Source organism: Petromyzon marinus, chromosome 43 (assembly GCF_048934315.1).
Source record: "Petromyzon marinus isolate PM22_M1 ecotype Great Lakes invasive population chromosome 43, UKy_Petmar_22M1.pri1.0, whole genome shotgun sequence".
Taxonomy (NCBI): domain Eukaryota; kingdom Metazoa; phylum Chordata; class Hyperoartia; order Petromyzontiformes; family Petromyzontidae; genus Petromyzon; species Petromyzon marinus.
Window position 1 is genome coordinate 9,681,988 of NC_133709.1, and position 22,067 is coordinate 9,704,054.

At 50.0% G+C, this 22,067-nt stretch overlaps 1 protein-coding gene across 3 annotated transcripts in view; it reads left to right on the forward strand.

Annotated features, from left to right (window-relative positions):
• The first annotated feature begins 449 nt into the window (after positions 1-449).
• LOC142930806 (uncharacterized) overlaps positions 450-22,067 on the forward strand; it is a 29,704-nt gene continuing 8,086 nt past the window's right edge. The window contains exons 1-15 of one of the 3 annotated variants that reach the window (XM_076073814.1): positions 450-1,095; positions 4,522-4,625; positions 5,600-5,702; positions 6,305-6,455; positions 6,802-6,871; positions 7,918-7,984; positions 12,632-12,720; positions 13,166-13,264; positions 13,592-13,763; positions 14,593-14,685; positions 14,979-15,015; positions 17,561-18,123; positions 18,580-18,765; positions 19,735-19,770; positions 21,874-21,957. In XM_076073814.1, coding sequence (XP_075929929.1) covers positions 4,525-4,625; positions 5,600-5,702; positions 6,305-6,455; positions 6,802-6,871; positions 7,918-7,984; positions 12,632-12,720; positions 13,166-13,264; positions 13,592-13,763; positions 14,593-14,685; positions 14,979-15,015; positions 17,561-18,123; positions 18,580-18,765; positions 19,735-19,770; positions 21,874-21,957 — 1,851 coding nt within the window. In that variant the 5' untranslated portion in view covers positions 450-1,095; positions 4,522-4,524. The other 2 variants (XM_076073813.1, XM_076073815.1) reach the window with 2 other exon arrangements.

Consider the following 22,067-nt stretch of genomic DNA (forward strand, 5'->3'; position numbering starts at 1 on the left):
AGGAATAGCCCGAAGTTAGGTGGCCATAAATGCCGCGTTTTCAGCAATTTCACGAAACGCGCAAACAAACCCACGGTGATATTCTTAGTTTTTTCGGTACGAAAGCTTTAAATCAAAATTTAAACCCACGGTGATTTAAGTTTTCAAAGCCCTCACCGGCGCCTAAGCGCAACAAATCCAATGATTACGGCAGGGGAGGAGGGGCTTTGGGAACGATACAAAGGCAAGGGAGGACAATTCCGCGTAGGCTTATTTCGTTTGTTTCAGCAAAACGCGCCCGTTTGCGCACGCTCCGCATGGCACGAATGAATGAAATTCATCGTTTCAATGGAGGGGTGGGTGATGCGCGTGCGTGGTTTTTTGTTGTTGTTGTTGCGAGGGCCGAGGAGCGGGTTAAAATTCTGTTATCTCGCGGCGAACGAACGAACGAGACCCAACGGGGGGGGGGGGGGGGGGTAGGGATAAGGGAGGGGGAGTTTGATGGACGCGAGAAATCCATCGGCTGTTGCTTTGCTCGGAGAGCAACCGTGTGCGGCCTCCTCTCGCAGCGGCGGTGCCGCTCGTTCATTAATCACGGATCGATTTACATTGGCGGAACGCCCGCCTTTTCCCGCCTCCCCGTCTTGCAGATTAACAAAAAAAAAACCCGCAACACCACCAGACACTTGTTTCATTCTTTTTTTTTATTATTTAATCGGCACAACCACCATCACCGCCGCCGCCACCGCCGCCCAGCATTATCTTCCACAGCAGCAACAGGAGCGGTTGTCGCCAGAGAACGCGGCCTAGCTTGACTGAGCACTCCCCACCCACCCCCCCCTAATTTCTTAGCGCGTCCGGCCGGCCTTCGGGACGACATCGGGCGGCCGCGCGGCGTCAGGCGACGCCGCAGGCTCGGCGGCCTGGGCCTCGGGCCTAGCGGCGGGGCCGGACCACGGCGCTCGGATAGGGAGCCCCGCCGGCCGGGGCGGGGGGTTGGTCGGCCAGAGGGGCTGCGCGCCCGCGGCGGGCGCGGCCCGGCAGGACGCGGTGTCGCTGCCACACAGCCTTGATGCGGCTTTCGCCATCTTGGGCAGGCGTGAGGCCGACTCGCTGGTGAGTTTTGCGTGGGTTGGTGGTTTTTTTTTTGGTTGCGGTGGTCGCGATGTCTCGCCTCGGTTTTAATTTGATAACCCTTTTTGGTTGGTTTCGTCTTATCGCCTCCTCGAGGCGAGTCGTCGTCGTCGTCGTTGAGCTTATTTGTACCTCGAGCGATGGTTTGTGCGTTTAATTGCCGTGGAGGGGATGGCGGTGGTGGTTGGGTGAGCTCGCTCGGAGGTTTTGATGCGACGCCGTTTGCTGCGTCTTAAACGGCGGCGGTGCTTTTAATATTGTGCGGGTTTGATTACACACACAAAAAATAATGCTGCTGCACGATGGGGCTTTTCCTTTTTGAGTGTTTAAGCAGAATTGTGTGTCGTTAAGATTTTTTTTTGTAAGCAGTTGCATTTAAATTAAGGGATTGGTGGGGGGTGGGGGGGGAAATCTACATTGCGTTTTGAACAAGAATTGCATCGCTTTGTTTCGGCAGCGTAATTCGGCGTAATTGTGGAGTCAAATCGCGCGTTGCCACACGCGTTGCTTTTTTCTGCAATTGCAATTTAATTAACACAATGCTTTAGAAAAAAAAAACAACCAACATCCTTTTACAGTCAAGGGATTTTAAAGTAGAAGTTTTTATGTTTTGGTGCATATCTGTGCCAGCAGAAAATGCACACCGATCCCGGTGTTATTAATTATGATGGAGCCATTTCTTCCAAAATGCTTGTTATTCATTTGCAGGTCGACATTAAGTTGGTCATTAATCGCGTTTTTGGCCAACGTGGCGGATAAGATCGTAATTCTGACGATGTTGTGCCGTGAATGGTTTTCATTTCATTTTAAAATCTAAGGGAGAAATTGTTGTGGTTGCGTTTAATGTACATCTGCAGCATAGTTATTACTACTGATGTGTGCAAATCTGTTGCCGTGTAGATTTAAAATTGGCACGTGTCTAACTAAAGCCACTTGCGTGTTAAAAGATTCGTCATCCCATAATTCGTTTAAATGCTCAAGTTTCGTATTAGCAGGTGACCAAAGCATTAATTAACGGCGATTTAATTTAAACTTAGCTCGAAAACCTCTGCCAGTTATCTTGCGACACAGTATATTATAACCTACACGTCCAGTATTGTAATGCACAGGGTACACGCACACACACACAGAGTGAATGCATGTGCCGATTGCAATACGAAATGCTGTTGTCATTTGTCCCGGGGGTTTTTGCTTGACCATACTTCACCGCACTGAGTGAGTGCGGGGTTGGTCAAGGCCGGCCGGCCCGCCGGCCGGCCGGTCTCGGACTGCTTGTGATATTATTCGCCACTGACGGGGGGGGGGAGGTGGGGTGGTGGTTAAGCCCTGGCTAGGGGAGTCTAACTCGGTTGGCCAAGGTGTGTGGTGGGTCTGTGTGTGTGTGGGGGTGCACGTCGCGTCTTTGCTGGATTGCAGCACAAACGGACCGTCGAATATCCGCCCAGACCCCACAGACCGCCCCCACACCGCGTGCGGGTTTACCGATTTTCGTGCGTGGTTGCCATATGTATTTTTTTTGTTTCCTTTACGTAGAAACATTCAGACGGTCCAGCCTAGTCACAGCTGCCCGTGGATCGCATATGCCACGTCCGAATGCGCACGTCCCTTCTTACCTTTCTCCTCCTACCGTGCACTCTTGTGTTTGTGTTGTTGTTATTCTACTAATGTTTGTTGTTGTAACGTTCTTACCTGCCCCGACTTTCGTCCGTGACAAAGAGCTTTGTAGCTCATCGAATTCCTCCGGTGTAAATGACACGTTTCTGATTCGTTACGTTTAGCAGCTGCATTTATGAACCGCCTGTATTCACGTTATGTAATGCAATCAGCGTTGAGCATCTCACGCTTGTTTGTATTAACCCTACGGTATTGGCTATTAATCCTCATTGATGGACGTCACTGTGCCCACCGATGTGATCTTTGCCAAGGCAATTACATTGGTATTTCTTTGAGTTTTTAACGCGTATTTGTCTCGACATCATTACGTGTAACGTTAGCTTAACAATTAAGCGAACACTGATCGCACCACGTTGTGACTTCCTGAGTTCGAGTCCCGTGTAGTAGTACCTGAACCAGCCCTACCTATGGCCAACCCACACTGGCCAGTGCGGTGAAATATGGTCGAGCAACGCCGATAACGAACACGAAGCGGGAGATATTTTGAATCAGGGCTGTATATTTAACTCGTACCTTGGGCATCATGTCCCTGAGTCTCACAACGGTGGTTTTTGTGGTTATGGTGATAGTGGTCATGGTGATGATGATGGTGGTGCAGAAGGCAGTCGGACGTACTCGTCTCTGGAGACCGCATACCACAATCTGGTGACTTAACAACACTCTGAAATTTGGAGAAGTTGACAACAATAATCAACATTTATGATTTGGCATACGAACGCTCTTTCATGATTGGACACAAGAGTCGTCAATAAACCCTTACACATGTCAAAACCGGATACATTAACTTGTGCTAGAGATAACAATACTATCTATGACCCAGGAATTCCTGACCTTGAGTCGCGAATTATCTTTTCAAGAGGATCATGCCTTGGGACGTTTGGCTACTAATTACTTTCTGTAGAAACTGCAAAGCTTATTAATGGTATTGACCAAACAACGAAATTCAGAGAGCCCTCCTGAATTAGTCTTGAGACTCGGTGAGGCTTTCCTGGATAAATACTGTGCAGAGCATCATTATGTTATAATTGCTCGTATAAAATATAGACCACATAGTGTGGGTAAGAGTCAGTTGTATGACTTTCAGAAGCAGTTCTGTACTGTCATCTTACAATCAGGCTGTTCGCTGACACGCGCTGATGTTACACTACTCGCTGTGGGAGTTCCAAATTGACATTTCATTGTTGCAAGATGTGACACAGTTGGAATATAATTGGGACGAAAAGGCAAAACAGTGTTTCGAATGAAGCGTTAGCGATGGTAAAATAATTAATAAAATGTTCTGTGCAAATTGAGCCCGCATCAGGTGAAAGCTCCATGTGTGTTCTGATCCCACGAATGTGTCAGTGTACGTGTGTGTGTGTGTGCGGGAGCGTTGATGTAGTGATTGGCGCACTGCACTACGAACCCGGCTACCCAAGTTAAATTCCCACTCACTACCAACAACAGTGGTGAATATTTGAACTGGTCCTGGGCATCCCCCTAGGTCGACTCCGCCTTCACTGAGTACCCTGTGCGGTGTGTAAACATCACGTGGTGCTGGCCACCTGTCCCCTCGTGTGCTGGTGCTGGCCTTAATAGATGCTTGCAAACAGCACTTGTCCCAAAAGTCTGAAGACTATAGGGGGGGATCTTTGTCTTTGTGGAGCAATAGTGAAGTGAGTGCATTGATTAGAGCACTGCACTACGGACCTGGTGACCAGAATTTCGTCCCCGTCTCACCCGCACTTGCCCCAGGACATGGATCAGGCGAGCGCGCTGTCGCTGACGCTGGTGGTTGGCTGCACAGTTTCTTCGCTAGCCCTGCTCTGCCTCATTGTGGTCTACGCGCTCTACTGGAGGTGAGGTCCTCCTCTTCAACCTCCTCCTCTTCTTCCACTCCCTCCCCTCCTTTTTTTCGATCAGAAGAAACACAAAAATGTTCGGTTATTCGGCACTTTGCTTCATTCATCGTGTCGTTTCTGGGGTTTTTAAAATTTTATTTTAGACTTTTAATGGCCTTTTTTTTCTTCTTCTTCTTCTTCTTCAAGAAATATAACATTTACACACTTTTCCGCGTTACAGAAATCCCATTGTGTACTGTGTTCGCGGACACAATAAAAAAAACACCCTGAAATACCCATCGCAAGATCCCCTCCGTCAGTCACATTATACAGAGCACCCCTCTGTAGTCCAGCATGTCAAAAAGGATGGAACGCCACCTGTCAACTGAGCCTCCCTCCCTCAAGATCGTTAAACATTTCATAACCATGTTTGTGATGCATTTTAAATCATTGCTGGATGTGGGCCCCACCACACCGTGCAGGATCGTGGGGATTATTCGACTCAAGTTAAACCAGGCTGGTCAGTGTGGTTTGGTGAAAGTTGAGAGCAAAGAAGTACATTGCAACAACGCATTTTGCTGCATTGTCCTCTGCCGCGTGCATTGTAGCCGCACACCAGCCTACGGCACCCATTTTAAGTATGGTGGGTTCCTCGCCAACCACTATCCAGGCTTGACCCTCTTTAGCTCGGACCGATATATGGTCATAGGCGCAATTGCCTTAAAATTGCGTACAAATGAAATGGCAGCTCGCATTTAAGCGAGGGATTCTGGGAGTCCACGAAGACTCGTGAGGTGAGGAAAGCACGTCTTGAGATTCACGTGGACGGCGACGTGCAGCGGCGAAGGAAGGTAGCATCCGGAGGCGTCCTGGTGTTCGGTGTCTGTGGCTGTTGAGGGGGGTGGGGGGAGGGAGTGGTTGTGGATGCCCGTGAAAGTTGAGCCCCATCGTCGCGTTTGAACGTCGCGATTGAACGCCGCGTCCGTGAGCAGGGTCGTGCGCTCGGAGAGGGCCGTGATCCTCATCAACCTCTGCATCTCCATCATCTCCTCCAACGGACTCATCCTGCTGGCGCAGACGCTCATGCAGCAGAGGGTATGTCTCTGCGGGCTGTGTGGAGGGCCCACCCAGGGTCCCTGTGGGTACCTGTGTGACCCTGTGTGACCCTGTGTGACCCAATGTGTTCTACACCTTATTAATTCTGAACATTTTGTTTTCACGCACTCTCACTAGTCAAGTCCTTTATGAATGCACAGTGATCCTGTTGTGTATATTCTGCGTGTCCTGTGTTTCTGTGTGTCCTGTATTAATGTTGTGAGTATCTGCTCTTGTGAGTGTGTGTCTCTGCACGTTGCTCCCTTGTGCGTGTCCTTTGTTTCGGTGCATATTTAACGTCGCGCATCCCGTGTGTATGTGCGTGTGTGTGTGTCTGTTTGTGCATTCTGTGTTTGTAATGCACTGTCGTGTCTGTGTATGTGCCTTGTGTATGGCTTGCTGTGTGTATACCTATTGGTGTTCCATGCGTGTCCTGTGTGTGTGTGTGTATATCCCGCATGTCCCATGTGTGTCTCTTGTGTCCTGTCCATCCCTCGTGTGTCCCGTGTCTTGTGTGTGTGTTTTACCCTATGGGCATCCTGCGCGTGTCCCGTGCGTGTGCGTGCATGCGTGTGTACGCGTGTGTGCACCTCCCTGCATAGGCCGCGTGTGTGGCCACGGCCGCTTTGCTGCACTTCACGTTCCTGGCGTCGTTCTGCTGGGTCCTGGCCGAAGCCTGGCACGCCTACACCGCCGTGGGCGGACGTCTCCGCCGCCGGCTCATCCACAAGCGCTTCCTGCTGCTCGGATGGGGTGCGCGCAGTCATGGGCATCGGCAGCATCATCATCAGCATCATCGTCGGCATCCTCATGAGTGTGGCCATCATTGTCGGCAACGTCGGCGGTGGCGACGTCAGCGGCAGCGTCACGACCGTCGGCGTCAACGTCGTCGTCGCTATCGTAGTCATCGCAATGGTTCACGTCATCATCGTCATCCTCGGCGTCATCATGGGCGTCCATCATCGTTTAGGTCATCAGCATCAGCAGTGGCAGTGTCGGTGACATCAGCATTAGCATCATCATCGTCGTCACCATCGTCAGCATGATGGTTAGCAACATGAATATTATCGTCATGTGAGCGATGATGTGTGTCGTTCAGGCTTCCCGGCGATGACGGTCGCCTTTTCCTGTGGCCTCACGAAGATGAAGGGATACGGAACCCACAGCTAGTAAGCCGCCCCCGTATGTGTGGCGGTGTGCATGTGCGTGCCTGCCCATGTGTGCGTGTGTTTGGTGTGCGTGTGTCTGTGTGGTAGCAGCACCGCGTCCCCCCCCCACCCAACTTTTGCGCCGATGTTTACACCGCACCAGCTACTTTTTATGTCTAAGGTGACCTAGAGGAGGCCCAGAACCAGCATAGATATCGACGAAAACAAAATAGGCTTTACCCTTTCCTGAAAAAATGCAGGAGGTGTTAAGGTGTTCAAATACCAAATTGACATCAATTGCAAGGCATAAAGTCTGCATTAATCATACATGCTTGTGGTAAAACGTGTGAACAAATGTGCTTTGACAATAATGTATGCGTTGGCCTTGAATCTGGTTGGCCTACACCGGAGACAGCCTCCTTTATGCCCTTGTCTCGCCAGTGTTAGACCAGAGAATGGCTGAAGACAATCCGTGGAAAAGGCAATGCAAATATCAATGTGTTTTAATCGCTGGGTTGAGCAGTATATAGCACAGAAATCACCCGCCGGTTGTAGCCAGAAATCAAATTCGGGTCACATCGTGCGCGTACCACCGCTCCGCGTCCCTTGATCAAAGTACTTTGATGTACTTCTCTTAATGAAAATTCTGGCAATTATCTACTTTCATCATCGTTGAATCGTGTGCCGTCCCTCCTGGCGTTCTGTTGACATGCGCACGTGCACACGTGTCCATGTACACAAGATGCAAACCTGCCACAAATCTCGGCAGCCTCAGCATCTCCTCCCTCCTTGAACTGCACGTCCGCTTCATTGCTTTGTATATGCTTCTGTGTGTGTCTCAGGCTGTCATAATCCTTCCTCTCTGTGCGTGCGTGTGTGTCTCTATGCTTTTGTGTCTGCGTGTCTCTTTGTGTGCCTGAACGTCTCTATTTTTCTGTGTCTCTTGTTATGTGTGTCGTTTGTCTTTGTCATCATTGTACGTGTCTCTTTGCGTCCTGTGTGTGTGTGTTTCTATCTCTCTATTGCTGTGTCGTGTCTGTGTGTGCGCGTGCGCGAACTCTTCCCAGCTGCTGGCTCTCTTTGGAGGGTGGGCTCCTGTACTCTTTTGTGGGACCGGCTGCTGTCGTGGTGCTGGTGAGTGCATGTGCCCCACTTCGTCAGAGCTCACACGCTAAGCAGAGCCGAGCCTGGTCAGTGTTTCGACGGGAGACTGCCTGGGGGTGGCATGGACTGCGTGGTGGCCAGGAGATGCCACGTGTGGGTTTCCTCCGGGTTCTCTGGTTTCCTACACAAAAGCCTAATGCTTCTTAATGGAAATGGCTAAGCTTTCCGGATAAATGTTCCAAAGATAGTTTTTAGACTTGGTGAGGCTTTTCTGGCTAAATTGGCAATGTTATTTTGATTATGAACACTTTCCTGCCAGTGCCGGGTGTGGTGATGATGTTGGTTATGAATATGTGGGTGGTGATGGTGGTGGAAAGGGGTTTGTACTGGTGGTGGTAGTTGGAGATGGTAGTGTTCATGATGGTGATCGGTACTCGTGGTGAAGGAGGCATTGGTCAATTTGATGCCAATTGTCACGGTCGTCATCGTCACCATCGTTGGACATGGTTTATCCACTGCTGGATCAAGTCCTCGACACAGTGTCTCCATCCCCCGTCATCCTGTGATCCTACAATCCATCTCATTGCGGCTGCGCGTGATCTGATCTCATTGCTCCGTTTCCGGCCACGTCTCTCCTTTGGCTGCCATTCCATTACCAGTCTTGTCCATTGGCCGTCGTCCCTTCTGGCCGTGATGTGTCTTGCCTGTAAGCCGGCTTACTTTCCTTTTGATGCTGCGTTGGCAGTGGTGCGCAAGCGCAAACATTTATCACTGTGGCGTTAAAAGAAAGAAAAAATATAGTCGGCAACATTTTCGGGCAATGGCCCTTAGTAATGGCGCGTAACAAAATATTATTTTACGTTCTATGAAGAAGGGCCATTGCCTGAAACGTTCCCTTTTTACACATATATGTTTGAAAGCGTGGGGAAGGAATACTCCCACCACTCCCTCCAGAGGAAAGTGGCATTTCGGCTTGTGCGCTGCACATATTATGTGCCCCCCACGTATTCTAGTTTCGGCATCAGCTTCCACGATGACCTCCTGCTGTAGGCCGCGGTGGCGAGATACTAACTACCTCACCTGGTGTACAGAGGTCGCGGGTTCAAACGCGACCCCTGAGGCCTGTATATTCGGAGGTTGTCGCGTGGATTTTTCTCAGGATCCTCCGGTTTTTCCCTCCACATGTAGAAACGTGCATTTAGAGTATTTGGCTGCATGAAATGCCCACATGATAAAGGAACTTCCTTGAGCTATCATTTGTAGCCAGGTCGCTTTAGAAAAAGAGCTATATAGGTTAGTGGGCCTTACTTGGTAAAATAAAAAGTTTGTATATCATTAGACCTCCTTTGCCAGTACCACAATGTAATAATAGGGTTTTTTTACCATTTTTTCTGGCAACAAAACTGAAACCTTTTTACGAGGATTCATGTCTGCATTAACCACAATACCTGCAGTCAAAATGCAAACAAAAAACATACTATGATAATATATGCATTGTCCTTGAAACTGATTGGTCCACACCAAGGGACGGCTTTCTTTTGAGCCTCGACCCAATTGGTGCGTCATCTGGTCGGGCAGCCGCAGAGGTGAAGCAGGAACCTCGTAGCTGAGCCGGTGTTTGAGCCTCATGGCTTCATACCTCGTCGTATTCCTCCAGGATAAAAAAAGATATCCGAAAATAAAGATTCTGAAAGTGCCTGGCATCACAATTGGTGGATCTCACATGGCAGTTGTGTGAAACTGCCTTCCCCCGTGGGCACCAAGGGAAAGTGCGGTCCGCTGGCTCGCCAGCAGAAAGCGGTGCAGCCAGTCGTGGACTCCACACACACCTGCTCCACTTGCACGCGGTTGAGCGTTGCCCCTCCCCCCCCTCGCATGCGTGGGGGTGTTTTTTTTCCGGGCGCTCCGCTTTCATCCCTAACGTGTAAACACTTATTGATTGGCCGATAACACCTTAATACATTTAGGACTGCAGAGCTTGGGAGAAGTGGTGCGGGGGCGGAGGGGGGGGTGATTTGGCGCAGGCTCGTTTGCCGCGTGGTGGCTGCCTTTTCGCGCTCGTCCTGTGCTTCCTCCTCGTCAGGCCCTCTTGAGACGTCCTCTCTCGTCGAGTGCGAGCGAATACCCTGGCGGCGAATTGCGAGTTGAAATTACAACGGTCTTAAATGATTATTATTATTATTTACGTAGCTCTTTACGCTTCTTTGTGTACTTACGAAAAATGTTTTTCATTTTCTTTTTCAGTGTTCCATGTTTCTGGCCATACGTCACACATGCATGTACTACATTCCCGCTGTCACTCAAGTGGCAGAGAAGACAAATGAGTATCGAATGCCATTCATGCCTCGCTTTTGTCCACCATGAAAAGGCATTTGGTTCACTGGATGGAAGCTGTCACCCAAGCTCTCACAAACCAAGGTCTTAATATATATAATGCTACACATTGAACTTGTCAAAACAGTTTTAACAAAGAAGGGACCGTGGACATTGTGATTACATGGAGAGAGTGACAACTTGCAATCGTATCTCAGCGTGGTGGTGGTTGTGGTGGATATTAATGGTGGTTGTTCGTATGGGTGGTAGTGAATGATGGTGGTGGTGTCGATAATGATGGTGCTGGTGGTTGTACTGCTGATGGGTGTAATGTTGGTGGTGATGATCAAGTTGATTTTGTTCAACCAGGGGAGAATTCGGAAGACCAGGATGAGGCATTTACAAGAGTGATCTGGGGCATTAGTCTGCCAGTAGGGGACGATGGTTGCTGATGTTTGTGTAATTCCAATTGAGTAATTTGCGGTGTCATTTTTATATTTTGGCAAATTTAGACCGTGAGGCCAGCATACATTGGCCTACACTGGTGGTCGTGATGTCAGTGGTGATTGGTGATGTTTGTGATTTAGTTGTTCTGGTCATGGTGATAATGGTGGTGCTGGTTATTGTAGAGAGATGGTGGTGATGTCATTGGTAGTGTTGAAGATCATTTTGATGTGTTTTTTGTGGTGGTCATGGTGGTGGTGATGATTATAGTGGTGCTAGTGATGATTGTAACAGTCATAGTGGTAATGCTGGTAGTCGCCTTGTAGTGATGATTTTAGCAGTGGTGATATGGTGTCGTTTTGATGACTGTGATGCAGTCATTTTGGTGGTGGTTATAGTGGTGGTGATGGTTGTTGTGGAGGTGGTAGTGGTGTCATTGGTAGTGGTGAAGATGACTGTGATGTTTATAGTTTTATTAATTTATTTTTGCAACGGTAAACACCCTTTGGTCAATAAATGCACATTTTCTATGGGGACCTGGTTACACAATAAAAACCTCGTGACCGCAAAACAACAGGAACAATCCAAGAACAACTGTCATGTTTCCGAATGGCAAGGTTGTACATCAACGTGGTACAATGAGCATAAAAAAAGTATTACAAGACCAGTAGAACGCATCGCTTAGGAAAAATGTTGGGCTTATTAACAGCAACGATTTTGGTAAGATTGTCAAAAAGCACATTCATGAACTTAAAGGGTGCAAAGCAGAGCGATAAATTGCAGGTCGGCGTGATCGGAATCTGAGCTCAATAGTAATTTAAAGTAGGACAAGGATGGGTGAGGTTTTAATCCCAAAACTTAGGTTATGATGTGATTGTCATGATGGTGGTGATTCTGTTGGTGGTCGTGGTGTCCATCAGAAGTTGTTATGGCTGTGGTGTGGTTATTGTGGTGTTTCGTGGTTGTGGTGGAATTGTTGAGAATTACCATGGTGTTTTTTTATGGTGGAATCGTTGAGAATTACCACCGTATTTATTGTAATGGGGGGGGGGGGGGTAAGCCCTTCGTGGTGGAAATAAGGGTTCGCAGTTCCACAATTTATCAATCTCAGCACTCAATAAAGCTGAATAATAGTCATTGGGGTGTCACTGTGAAGATGGTTATCTGTTTTTTTAGATAGCATCTCTGACAGAATCCCTGATTTATTGGCGTGCTATGCCCAAGTAAAAACCCACCTCATCATTACTGATAAGTGTCATCATGAACATCTCGCAGTGGTGAGATGTTAACTACCTCACCCTGTATACAGGAGGTTGTGGGTTCGATCCCGACCCTGACGCCTGTATATATGGAGTTTGCATGTTCTCCCCGTGGCAAAAAAGTGTGGATTTTTCTCTGGGTCCCCCGGTTTTTTGCTCCACATTAAGAAATAACATGCATTTCGAGTATTTGGCTGCTATACATTTCCACATGATAAGCCACTTTCTTGAGCTATCATTGGTGGCCAGGTTGCTTCTGAAAAAGAGTTATATAGCTCAGTGGGCCTTACCTGCTAAAATAAAAAAAAACATTTTTTGTAGTTTTAATTAACCGCTTGTTTAAAGTGTCGAAAATGTATTTTCGAATTTGTGGAACTGTCCTGCTGTTAGTGGTTGGTGATCATGATGATGCACCTAGCCTGGTACAAGCACCGTGGTGATGTCACCGCCACTTCGTTGCGAATGGCGGCTGTTGTGTTCTTGTTGATGTTGAAGTGAATGCAGTGTGTTTTTATTTATCTCGGCAGTGTTGTTAATAACGGTTCCATTTATAAATTCCCTCTCCCCCTACTATTAACATTTTTACAAATACCCATTGACGCGAACCTTCCATGTTTAGTTATGTCTCTTCCTCCGTCTCCCGTGTGCGTTCTGCGTTCAGATTAACATGGTGATTGGAATTCTGGTCTTCAATAAACTCGTCACGAGAAACGGCGTCCCCGACAAGATCCGGAAGGACGCCCCCCACCGGTGAGTGTGTGTCCGCTCACAGCGGCGGCCAGGTGACGGCTTGTGTGCCTCAAGAGTCACGGTGGCTTGTTGTTGCTAAGTCAGCGTGCGGGTGGATGTGCATGTCGGTGAATGATCGAGCGAGAGAGCGAGTGAGTAGGAGTACAAGGTGAGGGATCACGTGAACGAGCACGAGCGAGTGTGCACCTCCGATTAGCATGAGTTGGCTATGTACGGTGCAAAATAAGTTCAGCATACAACATGCATATACAGATAAGCGTGTGAGTGAGCAAGCAGGAAGTGTATGAGTGAGCGCGTGAATGAATGAACAAGAGAGAGAAGGTCAGTAAGTGAGCGATTGTGAGAGTGAGTTATTGAATAAGCGCGCGAGCGATTTGGTTATGGGAGTGAGTGAGCGAGCACTGTGCTGATTCGCGCGCGCGCGTGTGTGTGTGTGTTTGAGCAGTCATCCGGGAGAGCAGCCCAACGGCTCCACCCTTCGCTGCTCCAAATGCGGCGCCATGTCCAGCAGCTCCCTGAGAGACTCCACTCACAGCAACGCCATGTGAGCATCGTCCTCACTCAGCCCCAGCCGTACGACTTTGACCCGGAGCCGCGACCCACATTCATAACTCGTTCACTCAGTCACTCATGCATTTTCTCATGCACTCAACCTTCCACTCGATCTGCTTCCTCCCTTACTCCATCTCGCACTCGCCCACCCACACTCTCGCTCACTCTCCTGCCCAATGTCCCTCCGCGTGGAGCTCGTGTGTGGTGCCCACTGCCTCTCCCTCTCTCTCTCTCTCACTCTCTTACTCGCCCTCTCACTGACCCTCTCAACGCGCTGCCTTCTCTCTGTCTATACCCCGAACCCCTAATCGGTCTGCAGGGCATCCCTGTGGAGCTCGTGCGTGGTGCTGCCTCTGCTCGCGCTCACGTGGATGTCGGCCGTGCTAGCCATCACCGACCGCCGCTCGTCGCTCTTCCAGGTCCTCTTCTCCGTGTTCGACTCGCTGCAGGGCCTCGTCATCACCGCGGTGCACTGCTTCCTGCGGCGCGAGGTTAGCTGCGCCGTGCTCGTACCAACGTGCGCGGCGTCTTCGGAAGCGTTTCACCCGTTCCCGTTCCGAGACGTCCTGCTGGTTGCGGGGGTGAGCGTCCCGCTCACCGCCGAATCTGTGGGAGTGCGCAAGTGGCTCGGCGTAAATACAATTTGGGGAGGTGTTTTTGCCATTTTTTTTTCTTTTCTTTTCTAAAGGCATTGTACTCACCGCAGAGAACTGTAGCGACACGACCGCGCTCTATGATAGCTGCCGCCAAACTGTGCCACGTGCCCGACCTGCATGGCCTTGTGGGGGGGAGCCTCGTGACCGATGAAGTTAGTTTATTTTTTTTCTTCCGATTTCGTTCCTATGACGTGCACGTACAATGACGTATGTCATCGGAATAGGAAAGGGTTAATTGGCAGTACGGAAGACGGCTCGTTATATCGCAGGTCGCAGGATTTGCGAGAGATGGCAGCGGGTCGGCGAGGTTAATCATCCAGCTGTGGTTTGACAATGGCTGACGATGGCGATGATGATGATGATAATGGATGCCGAAGGGTAGTCTTGGGGGAAAATGCGTTTTGCATATTTGAAAAGTCCATTTTTGGCACCGGATTGTATCTGGGCAATAACCCTTTGATCAATGTGACCAGTTTTCAATACAGTTTGATTTGTCATTTATAGAGTTGATCACGTTACAGACCGACAGATGGATGGAGTTAAAGGAAAAACACTTTCAACCTTGGTTGGAAAGCGCTAAAAATGGACGATAGCTGATACTGGCGATTATACAATCGTGCGTCTGTCCCTACTGAACCCTCCCCCTCTTTCCCCGCTCATGAAGGTTCAGGTTGCTATCCGTCGCCGTCTCCGAGGCTGTCAGGGGGAGGTGAACGACTGCAGCGTGAATCTTCCCAACGGCCACTCCGTCATGATGGTAAACATCCGTGCACTTAAATCGTCCTTGTCATCGTCGGCCACGATCGTTTCCACCTCTCGCAGTCTCGTGACGTGGCGATTGGTCCAGCTGCTGCTGCTGCTGCTGCACGAGCCGATTCCATCGCTCCGTCTCCACGGTGTTTGCGACGACCGCGTGCGGCAAGGAGGGTGGGGGGGGGGGAGATGAGGGCCGTTTGCCGAGACGCGTGTTGACGGGGGCAAAAGCTCCCAGGTTCCTCGGTGACCTCTGCTGATGCTTGCGTTGCCTCTTTATTTTGTTTGGTCCGGCAGGGTTGTGAAAAAAGCTTGGATGGCACTTGCACAGAAGGTAAGCAATGTCCCCGAGTCAACGTTTAATGCTAATTTTATTTACATGTGAAAACCTTAGTCAAAGACCGTTGATGGTACATACAGTGAGGGAAAAAAGTATTTGATCCCCTGCTGATTTTGTACGATTGCCCACTGACAAAGAAATGATTAGTCTATAATTTTAATGGTAGGTTTATTTGAACAGTGAGAGACAGAATAACAACAAAAAAATCCAGAAAAACGCATGTCAAAAATGTTATAAATTGATTTGCATTTTAATGAGGGAAATAAGTATTTGACCCCCTCTAAATCAGAACGATTTCTGGCTCCCAGGTGTCTATACAGGTAACGAGCTGAGATTAGGAGCACACTCTTAAAGGGAGTGCTCCTAATCTCAGCGTGTTACCTGTATAAAAGACACCTGTCCACAGAAGCAATCAATCAGATTCCAAACTCTCCACCATGGCCAAGACCAAAGAGCTCTCCAAGGATGTCAGGGACAAGATTGTAGACCTACACAAGGCTGGAATGGGCTACAAGACCTTTGCCAAGCAGCTTGGTGAGAAGGTGACAACAGTTGGTGCGATTTTTCACAAATGGAAGAAACACCAAATAACTGTCAATCTTCCTCGGCCTGGGGCTCCATGCAAGATCTCACCTCGTGGAGTTGCAATGATCATGAGAACGGTGAGGAATCAGCCCAGAACTACACGGGAGGATCTTGTCAATGATCTCAAGGCAGCTGGGACCATAGTCACCAAGAAAACAATTGGTAATACACTACGCCCTGAAGGACTGAAATCCTGCAGCGCCCGCAAGGTTCCCCTGCTCAAGAAAGCACATATACATGCCCGTCTGAAGTTTGCCAATGAACATCTGAATGATTCAGAGGACAACTGGGTGAAAGTGTTGTGGTCAGATGAGACCAATATGGAGCTCTTTGGCATCAACTCAACTCGCCGTGTTTGGAGGAGGAATGCTGCCTATGACCCCAAGAACACCATCCCCACCGTCAAACATGGAGGTGGAAACATTATGCTTTGGGGGTGTTTTTCTGCTAAGGGGACAGGACAACTTCACCGCATCAAAGGGACGATGGACGGGGCCATGTACCGTCAAATCTTGGGTGAGAACCTCCTTCCCTCAGCCAGGGCATTGAAAATGGGTCGTGGATGGGTATTCCAGCATGACAATGACCCAAAACACACAGCCAAGGCAACAAAGGAGTGGCTCAAGAAGAAGCACATTAAGGTCCTGGAGTGGCCTAGCCAGTCTCCAGACCTTAATCCCATAGAAAATCTGTGGAGGGAGCTGAAGGTTCGAGTTGCCAAACATCAGCCACGAAACCTTAATGACTTGGAGAAGATCTGCAAAGAGGAGTGGGACAAAATCCCTCCTGAGATGTGTGCAAACCTGGTGGCCAACTACAAGAAACGTCTGACCTCTGTGATTGCCAACAAGGTTTTTGCCACCAAGTACTAAGTCATGTTTTGCAGAGGGGTCAAATGCTTATTTCCCTCATTAAAATGCAAATCAATTTATAACATTTTTGACATGCGTTTTTCTGGATTTTTGTTGTTGTTATTCTGTCTCTCACTGTTCAAATAAACCTACCATTAAAATTATGGACTGATCATTTCTTTGTCAGTGGGCAAACGTACAAAATCAGCATGGGATCGAACACTTTTTTCCCTCACTGTAGCTCATCATCAGTACCACACGTCCCTGGTTTCCTCCGCTCATAATGAGTCCTGGACTCGTTTCCGCGCGGTGACGATGGCTTAAACGAGGTGCTGCAACCGACAGACTTCCCAGAGTCTGTGGATTACCCACAGCACGCCTGAGTGGACTGCCTTGACTTGGAAGATTAAACGATGCAGTGCAGCCATGCGCTCTGTGGCTAATCTACATGATGATAAACTTCCTTTTTGTCTGTGAGCTTTAATAACAATGTTTGACTTTATCGAGAAACATTCATACAACTAACATGTCTCATGTCTCCACGGTTTACTCCTAAATCTTACCAAGGCGTCTTTGGCCAGCAAAGGAAGCGTAGGGAAAAAATACCATCTCCCCTTAGCTCCCATCAGTGGAGGCCTTTTCGACCAGCATTGGCATGAGCTAGTGACGTCAGGGCTGCCCCTTTTACCCTGGATCTCTCTACGAAGACGAACAAACCTCGCTTATTAACGAATATGTGTACTCTCACATGGCACTGCCACCCAGCCATTCATGTGCATGAGTGCTTGTGTACATGCGTGCGTGGAGAGCGAGACTCGAGTGGTTAGCGCACTGCGCTATGAGCCTGCCGGCCCGAGTTCGATTCTCGCTGACGGGTAATATCAGTGAATATTTGAATCGGTTTTGGTCCTCTCCCTGATGGACTCCGCTGTAAATGTGTACCGGGGAGACAAAGGCAGTCGGGCGAAGTGTTGGCCACACCCCACCCCCTTTGCGTGCCGTGCCGGCCGGCCTTCATTGGTGCTTGCTAAAAGCACTTGCCCCGACAGCTCGCTCAAGGCCACACGGGTAAATCTTTGTCTTGGTGCGTGCATGCCCGTCAGACCCCAGCAAGGAGGCCCTGATTGGCCCGTCCTTCCCCGTACTGCACCACCCCCACCTCGACACCGACGCCACCGATGGCGCCCAAGAAGGCGATGACGATGAAGGAGGAGGAGGCAATGGCTGTGACCACGACGATGACCACGACGATGATGCCGACGACGGCAACAACGGCAGTGATTCCGAAGCAGCGGTCGCGCAACCGGCGGACGGAGAGGCGGGCGCAGCCGGGACGAGTTCTGGGGCCGCGGGGAGTACCAAACGCGATGGGGCAGCCGCGGCAGCCGGGGAGCGTGACGGGACAGAGGGGCCATCTGGGGATCTGCCTGGGGAGGCCGAGGCCTGTGGCGGGGCATCGGCAGCCACAGAGGGAACTGGGGGAGAAGCGGGAACTGGATCTGGAAGCAGAGCTGGAGTCGGGGTCGGGGCCGGGTGCCGGGGTCAGCACGCGGGGGGCAATACCGCACCCGCCCAGCCGGCGCCCCCCAGCCTCGTGGAGTCGGTGCCCCTGCTCACGCAGAGACCCTACACCTACCTGGGCTCGGAGGGCATCAGCGAACTGCAGGTGCGCGCGAGGTGATGGTGGGGTCCGGCAGTGGCGTGGTTATCCAGTGTGCAGGGCGGATAAATTAAAGACGGTCGCATGCATTGCGCGCTTTCAGAGGCGCTTCTGCAGCCGTCTGGAATGCTCCTCCAATATGAGGAAGCCACGGGAGCAGCTGTGCAATTTAAATCTAGATTGAAAACTGACTTCTTTAGAACTGATTTTTGTGTTTAGTTTGTTGGCTTTCCCCCGCACCTCCGATTAGCACACAGTTGGCTATGTGCGGTGCGAAATAAGTTCCACATCTCTGCATACAAACGGAGCTCAACCCACAAATCCTTGCATGTCATTTGCACCTCCTCTTCCCCCTTTGGCAGGAGCTTTCTTGTGCCGGTGTTCTTCAGTGTACTCCGTGGCTCGCCAACTCCCGCTTAACCCTCTCACTCCGTCTTTGTTTTTTTTGTTGTTATTTTGTAGAATTATTGCACGCGGAGGGACGAGGGCGAGGGGTCCGGGAACTCCAGCGACGCCCGCTCGCAGTCGAGCGACGTCACGGCCGCCCCGGTCGCGGGCAACGCGGCGACGAAGGCGGCGGGCGGAGGGGTCCCCGGGAGGACGGACGCCGGCGACACGGTGTCCAACGCCAGCGAGAGCTCGCTCGAGGTGCGGACCGCACACGCGACGTGGCCGCTCCCCGGGCGGGCCCGGTAGCTCACCCTGGCAAGGCCCGTGGCGTTGCCCTTCCTTTGACGCGTTGAGCCTTTGGTGCCTGTGTCAGCGATTGTGTTTATATAAAGCAAAAAAAAGCAAGCACTTTTGGAGGCGGCGAGGGTTGGTGGATCACACTGCCTGTGGACGCTGAGAACTTAAACTCACAACGAAGCTCTTTTTATTTTACCGCGTAAAGCCCACTGAGCTATATAGGTCTTTTTCAGAAGCGACCTGGCCACTCTAATGATCTAGATTGAAAACTTTAATTTTTTTAAATTTAGAACTGCTTTTGTGGTTTAGTTTGTTGTCCTTCCCCCACACCTCCGATTAGCACGGTTGGCTACGTACGGTGCGAAAGAAGTTCTACATAAACACAAGACAAAGATCCCCCTTATAGCCATAACATACTTTTGGAGCAAGTGCTGTTAGAACAGCAGTCGACCACCTTTGTCTCTCCTGTGGCGATGTTTACACACCGCACCAGGTACTCACTTGAGGCTGAGTAAACCTAGGGGAGGCCCAGGACTGGTTCAGATAATCGTCGCTGGTGTTGGCCGTGAGTACGAATCGCACACTCGGGTCGCCGGGTTCATAGCGCAGCGTGCTAACCGCTGCACCACCGCTCCCCCCACACGCACATACACACTTGCACACATTGCAAGGCATGTAAGAGGTGGGACACAGTCAGGATAAGAGGCCTATGCAGAACTTTGTTTTGTGATGTCATCTTCTAGAGCCATTCACTGACGCAGTGTGTGATGCACTGCCAGCCACAGAACTCTCAATAGAACATTGTTCTGTCTCTTGACAGCATGATAGCACAGTTGGACTAAAATTGGGAGATGTTTTCGTTTAATTTCCGACAGAATGGAATTTGCTCAAATCGTGGCTTACTTTGTTTTTTTGTGTTTCCACTTTTAGCGACGAAAGTCCAAGTACTCCGACCTGGATTTTGAGGTCAGTGCAACTTGAAGCGATTACCCTGCATTTACAGATCTGGGGCCTTGGTGACGCAGAGGTCAGGCAGCCGAGCTCCTGGGTTCGAACCTGGGTTTCAGCCGCCTGTGGTGATTGAATACTTGGTGTCCTCCCAGTTTCATTAGTGTACGGTGTCAGCCCGGTCACCAATAACTGATTAGACACAGAAACAAAAATCTCCATCATATAAAAGGTGTGTTTCTTCACGTTTGTATGAATTATTTAAAATATTTCAGCTCTGAGGAAATAATTCGTATCGCTCGATAATTTATAATTGTAAATGTTGCGTTTACTCTCCAACACACCCCGTGTGCCGAAGTAGTAACTAATTGGCACGTTTTGTTTACGTGACAAACCTTCCCTAATTGGCTGTGCCAGGTGGTGGCGGTTTCATCGACACAACATTTATATATTTACGCGATCTAACCCCCGCCAAAACCTTCACGGATAATATTGGTCGCGAAAGCCCCCGACGTGTTTTTGGCGAGACTTGTTACGCTGCGCGGTTGTCCGCCCGTCAAATCAGCTGCACCATTTACGGAGACCTCTTCCCTTACGCCGGGTCTCAGAATTGTTGCCGTCGCCGGAACGAGTTTTCAAAGTGAGCGCGACTTGATAAGCGTAGCACGCGCGTGGTCACCGGTTGAACGGCTGATTTTTAATATTTGACGATAATGTCGGGCGGCGACGGATCAAGCGTGGTAGTGCGTCCGCCGCTTCTTTGCTGCCGAGCTTGACGGTTCGAATTCCAGCGGCCGCCCTGGTTAACGTCCGCGGTGTGTTTGTTTACTGTCAGCTTCGGTCGCAATGGATGCTAGAGATCCCTTGACGTCGTTCTCGAGAGAGCAGTAATAGGCCACCGTGTACCGGCGTCACGATCCAAATTTTGTCCAATTGAAGAATTACAATTTGGCACATTTTACTCGATTGGGGATTTACACGCTAGCAGCAGCAGTGGTAACTTGGCAGGACCCTTCTGAAAAAGTCGTGAGACTCGGTGAGGCTGTCCTGGGTAAATAACCAATAATAGTCATGTTATGCTGTATAGAATAATTACCAAACTATTTTTTATTTTACCATGTAAGGCCCACTGAGCTATATAGCTCTTTTTCAGAAGCGACCTGACCACAAATGATAGCTCGACAAAGTGGCTAATCGTGAGAAAATGTATAGCAGACAAATACTCTAAACGCACGTTTCTAAATGTGGAGGGAAAAACCCGAGGACCAGGACAAAAATCTATGTGACCACGAGGGAGAACATGCAAACTCTAAATAGAACAGGCGTCAGGGTTGGGATGAAACCCACGACCCCCTGTATACTAGGCGAGGTAGTTAACATCTCGCCACCGTCGTTGTGTTGTAGAAGTCTAAACAAGATGTATTGTGTTCATCATCCACAAAACCACCGTCCTATACACTCCTCATTTGATCTATTCTGGAGAAACAACGGCGGCGACGATGATGATGGTCAACCCTCATCAGAGCGCTCACCACACGCTCGCCACACGCTCGCCACACGCTCGCCACACGCTCGCCACACGCTCGCCACACGCTCGCCACACGCTCGCCACACGCTCGCCACACGCTCGCCACACGCTCGCCACCGAATCACCACACGCTCGCCACACGCTCGCCACACGCTCGCCACCGAACCGGCCATTGCGTGACGGTTGCGTAAACCATCGCACGAACTCCGGATCAAGCTCGCAGCAGCGGCTTTTAGCTGCTAGCCATCGAACAAAAGACTGTCACCGCTTTGCGCGCTTTCAGATCCGCTTCTGTGGCCGTCTGCTGCAGTGCTCTTATCATACTCGGAAGCCACTGGAGCTATGCACTTTGAAATAATCGAGATTGACAACTCGTTTCTTTTAGAACTGCTTTTTTATGTTTCGTTGTGTTTTTGCCCCCCCCCCCCATACCTCCGATTAGCAACGGTTGGCTACGTACGGCGCGAAAGAAGCCCCAACGTACACACATCCGGACGATGAGCCTCGTGCTCGTGAGGCGAGGTCGAGTTTTCGGTGGGCGCACTCAAAAACCGCGTTTGATCTTTGCGTCCGCCCCTCCTTGCCGCCGGCAGAAAATCATGCACACGAGAAAGAGGCACAAAGAGATGTTGAACCAGCCGTTTGTGGACAAAGACGCCGTCAAGTTGGACTCGGAGGTAAAGGATGTGAGGTCTCGACGATCGCCGGACATTGGGGCTGCGGCTGCCGCCGTGGTTAGTGCCGTGGGTTTGTTTTTTGCATTCGTGGTGGGCTAAGAGCGGAGGTG